Here is a 9096-nt window from a genome sequence, read left to right as displayed (position 1 = left end):
TTCTCCACTTGCTTTATAGTTTACAAAATCTGCATACCATTAAACTTCCCTAGCAGTAACGGCCAATTATTGCTCAACCAGAATGGTTTCCTTGATGACATCTCCCCCAGCTATATGATTCCGAGTTTCTAACTTGGACAAGTGATCAGCCACTTGATTCTTTGTTCCTTTGGGGTCTCGGATCTCCAAGTCAAATTTTTACAAAAGTAAAACCCAACGTATTAGTCTTGGTTTAGCATCTTTCTTTTCGAACAAATACCCGATGGTTGCATGGTCTGTGTAGAAGATGACTTTGGTGCCAACCAAATAGGCCCGAAATTTATCGAACGCCCACACTATAGCAAGCAACTCCTTTTCTGTCACAATATAATTTATTTGAGCAGGAGTAAGAGTCTTGCTTGCGTAGTAAATGGAGTGAAACATTTTGCTCCTCCTCTAGCCCAACACGACCCCAATTGCACCATCACTAGCTTCACACATTAGCTCAAATGGCTCTTTCTAGTCAGGATCCAGTATGATTGGTGCATTCACTAACTTCTTTTTCAGCTCCTCGAATGCTTTCAGACAAGCATCGTCATACTTGAATGGCACATCCTTCTTTAACAACCTGCACAAAGGAGAGGAAATTTTTGAGAAATCCTCTATAAATCGGCGATAAAAAACTATATGTCCCAGAAAACTCCTAACTTCTTTCACTGAAATCGGTGGTGGAAACTTTTCAATCGCTTCCACCTTAGCTTTGTCAATGTCCAGTCCATCTTTTGACACCTTGTGTCTCAACACTATACCTTCACGTACCATAAAATGGCATTTTCCCAATTCAGTACCAGATTAGTCTCCTCACACCTCGCAAGCACTTTAGCAAGATTGGTAAAGCATTCATCAAAAGAAGAACCAAACACAGAAAAATCATCCATAAAGACCTCCACAAACCATTCCACCATATCGGTGAAACTAGCCATGATACGCCTTTGAAAAGTCGCAGGTGCCATAAGAGCATGTAAAAGTGGTATTTTCTTGATCTTCTGGGGCAATAGAAATCTGATTATACCCCGAATAGCCGTTAAGGAAACAATAGTATTCATGTCCGGCTAACCTATCATTGAAGGGGAGGGGGAGTGATATTTTCATGTAGCATTATTCAACTTCCGATAATCTATGCATACTCGCCAACCAGTCACAGTCCTAGTTGGGATTAATTCATTTTATTCATTCACTACAATAGTTATACCCCCATTTTATGTACACATTGAACAGGGATTACCGACTTACTATCGGAGATGGGAAATACTATACCTGCGTCGAGCAACTAAATCACTTCTTTTCTTACCACCTCTTTCATGATTGAATTTAGGCGGCGTTGATGTTCCATGCTAGGCTTGTGTCCCTCCTCCATGAGTATTTTGTGCATGCAGAATGCATGGAGAATACCCTTTATGTCAGACATTGTCCAACCTATGGCATGCTTGTGTTCCTTCAACACCCTTAAAAGGTTTGCTTCCTGCAATTTAGATAACTGAGAAGAAACAATCACAGGTAAAGTGTTAGAACTACCCAAATATGCATAATGAAGATGAGATGGTAAGGGTTTATGTTCCAGTTTTGGAACCTCCTCAGCTGAGGGTCTAGGGGGCATGCCGATTGGCCTATCCAGAGGCTCAAACTGGGATCTTTCTCTTATGCATTCACAAGATGCATCCAGAATTTGCAACATCTCCTCAACCTCTTCTTTAAGTTCCAAGTCATGGAACAACATTAATGCCTTTTCTAGTGCATCTTCTTTAAATGCACTTGGCTCTACGACTGGTTCATTTATCTCCACCACAGAAATCATGGCCTGGTCCTCGTAATGACGAGGCAACTTAATGGCTCGATATACATTGAAGACTGCTTCTTCAGTGTCCACCCTCAGGATTATCTTACCTTCTTCGACTTTGATAATGTCATCTCTAGTGGCCAAAAGAGGTCGTCCCAAGATGATAGGAACTAACTCATCAGCCTCGTAGTCTAGGATAATAAAATCTGCAGGGAAAATAAACTTCCCAATCTGCATCAAGACGTCCTCAATTACCCCCTCAGGATAAACATAAGATCTGCCAGCCAACTGTAGCAGCATCGTGGTGGGTCTCGGAGCTCCTAAGCCCAATTGTTTGAACACTGACAACGGCATCAGATTGATACTTGCACCCAAATCATACAAGGCTCTACCAACATCAATTTCACCAATCCTCATGGGGATGGTAAAATTACCCGGATCCTTAAGCTTTTGTGGAAGTTTATGTTGAATCTTGGAAGTGCACTCCTCAGTAAGTGCGACGGTCTCAAATTCAGTTAACCTCCTCTTATTTTCCACTATATCCTTAATATATTTTGCATATTTTGGGACCTCACGGAGCATGTACACCAAAGGGATGTTCAAGTGTATCTGCTTCAGCATATCTAAAAATTTGTGAAACATGTGGTCATCATTCTTCTTTCTCAGTCTTTGAGGAAAAGGAGGTGTCACCTCTCTGATATTTGCTTAGACTCTATTTTGTTTATCTCATGTAGCTCTACAGGTTTTGGCACTCTTTCTTCTTCGAGCCTAGACAACTCATTTTTCTTCTTAGGCACTTCTACTAACTCTCTCCCATTTCTCAACGTCACTGTATTGACTTGAGAATTTTTCTCTGTATCACTTGTGAAAGCTCCAGCATATCTAGTATTCTCATTGTTAGCCATTTGCCAAAACTGCCTCTCTAGATTTCTGAACTCTGTGCGCAATTGTTGATTCTCAGCCATAACTTTCTTATTGTCTAGTAAGAGCTTTTTCATCATATCAGTCAAACTCTCTTCTGATTGTTGTAGGGGTTTAGATGGCTGATTGTAATTAGCTTGAGGCATGATCGCATGGTTTCCACCCCAAGAGGTGTTAGTATGATTCCTCAAGTTCGGATTGTATGTGTTAGCATATTGAGCGTTTTGATTCATCGGCACTCAAGCTTGTTGCCCCACATAGTAGATGGATTCAGCATTCACGGGGCATATGTCACTTGTGTGACCTTCACCACATAACTCGCAGCAAGTAGACATCTGTTGTGCTTGGTGTATTGTCATTTTGTTCATCTTATTTGCTAATCTTGCTATATCTGCCCACATGGCTGAGAAATCATTAAGCTCGATCACACCTGCTGCCTTTTGTTTAAGTGCTCTTCATGGTTCCCCATCTCCTTGCCAAATATTATCATTAGCAGTGAAATTGTTTAGCAGGATCTGGATCTCACTATACGGTCTTGCCATGCAACTACTACCACATGCTAAGTCAAGATTCATCTTTGATGCCTCATCCAACCCATCAACGAAAGTGTGACCCAACATCTTATCAGTTTGATAATGATGTGGGAAGTCTTTGAGTAGCTTCTTGTATCTTTCCCAAGCTTGATGAAGAGTCTCACCATCTCATTGTTGAAACCCAAGAATCTGGATCCTCGGCGACTTTGTCTTTTTAGTGGGAACAAACTTGATTATGAATTTCCTTCCTAGATCATCCCAATTGTGGATTGAGTTCGTGGGCTCCTTTTGCAACCATTCCTTAGCTTCCCCCAGCAGTGAAAATGGAAACAGTGTCAGCCTGACATTGTCCTTGGAAACGTTTGGATAATTGTAAGTGTCCGTAATTTCCAGGAAGTTCTGAATGTGCCTCTGTGGATCTTCATGAGATAGACCCACATATTGCCCTATGGACTCAATCAGCTATACCGTGTACTGTTTGAGTTTAATGTGACCCATGATCTCATGCTTATTGGGCCTTGCAGATTCTATCACCGGACGCTCTTCATTACTGCCATCTCTATTGGTTATGGTTGAACTACGATGTCCAACTCTCTTTCAATTCTAGTTCTAGATTAGACTTCCCTCCTCACTTTATGAAGTGTTTGTTCGATTTCAGGATCAAGAGGAAGGAGATTGTTTGCGCTTCTACTCCTCTGCATTCAAGAGAAGAGCATGCGTTATCAAATGTAAAGCAAACTAAAAATTAAAACTTGAACAAATAACGAATAAAAGCTTAACTTAAATAAACAATCAATAACTAAGTCCCCGACAACGAGGCTAAAATCTTGTTGGTTCCCCCAAGTACACACAAGTATACGTGGCCGTCAAGTAATAAAGTGACTCGAAAGTCGAATATCGAACCCACAGAGACTTAGATCAATTGTTAACTAAGAAAACTAAAATCAGCTAATTGTCCAAGATAATCAAGAGTGATGCTTTTATATTAATCTACTATTGCAGAAATTAAACAAGTAACAACTAATTTATCAAGAATGCAAATGTGTATGGTGAGGTTGTGGTGGGTTTATAAATACTATTAAGTTCAATAATCACACTTGTTAATCCAGATTATCTATGGTTTGCTAATTGACCGAATCGTTTATATAAATACCATGTTCCCACAATACTACTCACCTATCCACGATATATCAATCCTATATTCCTATGGTATTGAGTCTCATGAACGAATATAATACGGTATTCAATTAAGCAAGATTGTTAGGTATATTCCTATCCTAACTGCGAAAGCTTCCGCCGAGCCACGAGTTCAGAAACAAGCTCTCTCTAATTCTACTCTAAACTAAATACGACTTTCCCAAGAATAACATAGATAGTGGGGTGAACTATTAGCTATCACAATTCACAAGTTAAAACTAGAATTAAAGAAACAACCACAAAATAATAATTCGAATTAACAGAGATGTAATTAATAAACGTTAATAAACATGTCAACCACAACCCTAGAAACTAGAGTGCTTAGCCACTCATATTCGTAGAAATAATTTTCCAAGTATTTTGCATAAACAAATTACAAAGAAAAGATGAAGGAATAAAGAACTCGATGATTTTCTCCTCCAACAATGTTCCCAATCTCTTCTTCCCTTCAAAAGTCACATTCCTCCTTCACAAGTTATGTCCCTCATTTCCATGTCATGTCCCTCCTCCACAAAAGTGAGTTTAAAGACTATTGATATGGGATGGGGTTAGCATGGGGTGAGATAATACAAGCCCACTTCAAAACAACCTTTTTAGGTTAGCACATTCACTCTCTCGTGCGCACGTGAGAGTGAACGATCAAAGTTTTTCTCTTTACTTTTTCTTCTAGGTCTCTCGTGTACTTCCATGATTTTTTGCTATACTTCGTTGTTTGTTTTCCAAGCTTTGCCTCAATAGCTCCTTCAATATCTCGTGTACACGCGAGAGTGAACGAGCAAAGTCCTTCTTTTGTCGTTTGGTCATGAATCAACTTCTTTTGCTCACATTTTTTCCAACTTGTTCCTACACATAAGAATGCACATAATGAGCATAATTCTCTACAAAAACCCATGTAACATACCGTAACCACACAAGTTATGAGATGAAAGTACATCGAATAATATGTATTTTTGGCCGTTTATCACTTGGCTCAGGTAGATATGATACCAATTGCACCAGCTACCTCACAATTTGAGGGAGGAGGCTAGACACCCACCAGTTATACACCGGAGCAGCTAGCTCAAGGGTATCAGACAATAAGGGTGTTACTAATTCAGCCAGTTGTTGTTGATTGGGCCGAGGTTAATCCATCTATGACTGATGAGGAGCAAAAGAGGTTGCAATGATTTAAGATGCTTCATTCTCCCAAGTTCAGTAGGAGGAGAGTTAGAGGATTCTTATAGTTTTCTTGATTAGTATCATCAGATTCTTCGCACAATAGGTACTAAGGATACCAATGGAGGATATTTACTACTTTTCAGCTAATAGGGGCAACCTACATATGGTGGCAGATCGATGAGTCAAGCTAGCCTACTGGCGTAGCACCACTTACATTGCATAAAGTTCTCAGTTCTTTTCTTAGAGAAATTTGTCCCACGGACTTACAGAGAGGAGTTGCGTGAGGAGTTTGAGCAGCTACCTCAGGGGGATATGACTGTGACCTAGTACAATATAAGATTCACAGATTTTGTATGTCATGTAGTATGGTTGGTTCCCCGTGAGAGGGAGAAGAGCAGGAGGTTCACTAATGGCCTCAATTATTCTCTACGTTATAGTTTGGCTCAAGGGTCTGATACAGATGCTAGGTTTGACTAGGTGGTTGAGATTGCTAGGCGGTTGGAGCATATTCATAGACTTGAGCGAGAGGAGCGGGAGGCTAAGAGACCCCATGGTCAGGTAGTTTTGGTGGTGCCTCGTTTAGAGGCCAGTCAAGTAGCTTGTCAGATTCCTCATAGTTCATCGGTTAGCCACAACTCATACAGTGCTCGACCAGTTCAATCATCATTCACTGCACTACCAACACAGAGTTCTTACTGCGCTCTATCTGCTCAGGGTTCCACGAGCAATTATTTTTGTTATCAGGGTCAGCAGCCTCATAGGAGGGGTTGTTTCCATTGTACAGACTTGAGCCACCTCTAGAGGGATTTTCCTAGATTTCTTAGTAGGGTTCCACATTAAAACTCCCAGCCTATGATTTCAACACCAATAGCTACACCACCCGCACAACCAACTAGGGGTGAGGCTCCGTCTGTTCGAGGTCTCCCTAGAGGGGGAGGTCAGTCAAGTGGTGCTTCTGACGTTGTGATCACATGTATTTGTTTAGTGTGCCATAGGGATGCTTCAGTGTTATTTGACCCTGGTTCCACTTACTCTTATGTGTCATCCTATTTTTCTTATTATTTGGATATGCATGTCCATGTATCTATACCGGTGGTTGATTCTATTATGGTGGATGGTATGTGTAGGTCATGTGTGGTTATCATTGGGGGTTTTGAGACTAGGGTTGATATTTTATATCATAGTATATTTGATTTCCAGGTGATTTTGGGTATGTATTGTCTATCTCTATACCATGCTATTCTTTATTGTCATGCCAAGATCGTAACATTGGAGATACCAGGGTTGCCCAGGCGGAGTGGAGAGGTTCATATAGTCACACTCATAGTAGAGTGATTTCACATTTGAAGGCTCAATGGATGGTTGAGAAGGGGTGTTTGGCGTATTTGGCCTTCATGAGAGATGTTAGTGTTGATACTCCTACTATTGAGTCAGTACCAGTAGTGAGAGAGTTCCCATATGTATTTCCTGTAGACCTACCAGGCATGCCACCTAACAAGGATATTGACTTTGGTATTGATTTTGTGCGGGCACTCAGCCTATCTCTATCACATGTCACTAGTAGAGTTGAAGGAACAACTATAAGAATTGTTTGATAAGGGTTTCATCAGTCCTAGTTTGTCACCTTCGGGTTCACCAGTACTATTTGCGGAGAAGAATGATGGTATTATGAGGATGTGCATTGACTACATGTAGTTAAACGAGGTTACTATCAAGAACAAGTAGACACTATCATGTATTGATAATTTGTTTGATCAGCTTCAGGGTGCTAGGGTATTCTCGAAGATTAACTTGAGATCGGAGTTCCATCAGTTGATGATCCGGGCTTCAGATATTTTGAAGACGTCTTTCAGGACCCATTATGGTCACTATTAGTTTCTGGTGATGTCTTTTGTGTTGACCAATACCCTAGTAGATTTTATGCACTTGATGAATGGCGTATTTAAGCCATATCATTGATGATATATTGGTCTATTATCGCAACTGGGAGGATCATGAGCAGCATTTGAGGATCGTGCTCCAAACTTTGAGGAAAAATAAGCTATATGTTAAATTCTCCAAGTGTGAGTTTTGGTTAGAATCGATGGCATTATTTAGCCACGTGGTGTCCAGTGAGGGGATTAAGGTGGATCTGAAGAAGATTGAGGTAGTTCAAAGTTGGCCCAAGCCATCTACTGCTACTGATATCCGCAGCTTCCATGAATTGGTTGGGTATTATCATTGTTTTGTGGAGGGGTTTTCATATATAATAGCCCAATTGACTAGATTGACACATAAGGGTTCCCCATTCAGGTGGTCTAATGGGTGTAAGGAGATCTTTCAAAAGCAGAAGATTACCTTGACTACAACTCTAGTTCTGGTTTTCCCTTTAGGATCGAGTTTTAATACATTATATTGTAATACTTCAATAATTGACATTGGATGTGTGTTGATGCAGGAGAGTAGAGTGATTTCTTATATTTCACGTCAGTTGAATCACTATGAGAAAAACTACATAGTACATGATTTGTACTTAGAAACCATTATTCATTTGCTCAAGATTTGGAGGGATTATCTTTACAGCATGTCTCGTGAGGTGTTCACATATCATAGGAATCTCCAGAACTTATTCAAGCAAAAGGATCTAAAATTGAGGCAACTAAGGTGGTTAGAGCTACTAAAGAACTATGATATCACCATTCTTTATCACCTGGGGAAGGCCAATGTGGTGGCCGATGTTTTGAGTAGGATGGCTGATAGCACGGGCAGTCTTTCTTGTATTCAAGTTGGGGAGAGGCTATTAGCACTAGATGTTTAGGCTTTATCGGTTCATAAGGTTGGATATTTTAGTGTTTAGCATGGTTCTTGCTTGTGTTGTATCGCAGTCATCCTTGTTTGAGCACATCAAGGCACATCGGCATGATGATCCCTACTTTATTGTCTTAAGGGACATGGTGTATCACGATGATGCCAAGGAGGTTACTATTAGTGATGATGGGGTATTGAGGCTTTAGAACCGGATATGTGTTCTAAATGTGGATGGGTTGCGAGAGTTCATTCTTGAGGAGGCACATAGTTTGCGATATTACATTCATCCAGGAGCCACGAAGATGTACCGTAATTTGAGGCAGCACTATTGGTGGCGGAGTATGAAGAAGGATGTTTTTAAGTATGTTGCTTGGTGTTTGAATTGTCAGCAGGTGAAGTATGAGCATCAGAGACCGGGTGGTCTACTTTAGTGGATAGATATTCCGTAGTGGAAATGAGAGCGTATCACTATGGATTTTGTAGTTGGGCTTCCACGAACTTGAGGAGATTCAATGCATAATGGGTCATTATGGATAGACTGATAAGTCTACACACTTCGTTCCTGTCATTTCTACCTACTCTTCAGAGCAGCTGGCTCAAATTTATATTCGGGAGATTGCTCTCCTTCATGGTGTGCCCGTGTCTATTATCTCAGATCAAGGCACGCAATTTACATTGTATTTT

The 9096-nt window shown here is 40.6% G+C and overlaps 1 protein-coding gene across 1 annotated transcript; it reads right to left on the bottom strand.

Moving 5' to 3' along the window:
- Nucleotides 1-1309: 1309 nt before the first annotated feature.
- LOC104117567 (uncharacterized) lies at nucleotides 1310-2437 on the bottom strand. Its single transcript, XM_018778060.1, has one exon. The coding sequence runs from the start codon at nucleotides 2435-2437 to the stop codon at nucleotides 1310-1312; it is 1128 nt and encodes a 375-aa protein (XP_018633576.1).
- Nucleotides 2438-9096: the final 6659 nt, after the last annotated feature.

The sequence above is a fragment of the Nicotiana tomentosiformis genome, chromosome 8 (assembly GCF_000390325.3).
Source record: "Nicotiana tomentosiformis chromosome 8, ASM39032v3, whole genome shotgun sequence".
NCBI classification, from domain to species: Eukaryota; Viridiplantae; Streptophyta; class Magnoliopsida; order Solanales; family Solanaceae; genus Nicotiana; species Nicotiana tomentosiformis.
Note: the sequence above shows the minus strand (reverse complement) of the source record. Positions and strands in the feature narration are given on the sequence as shown.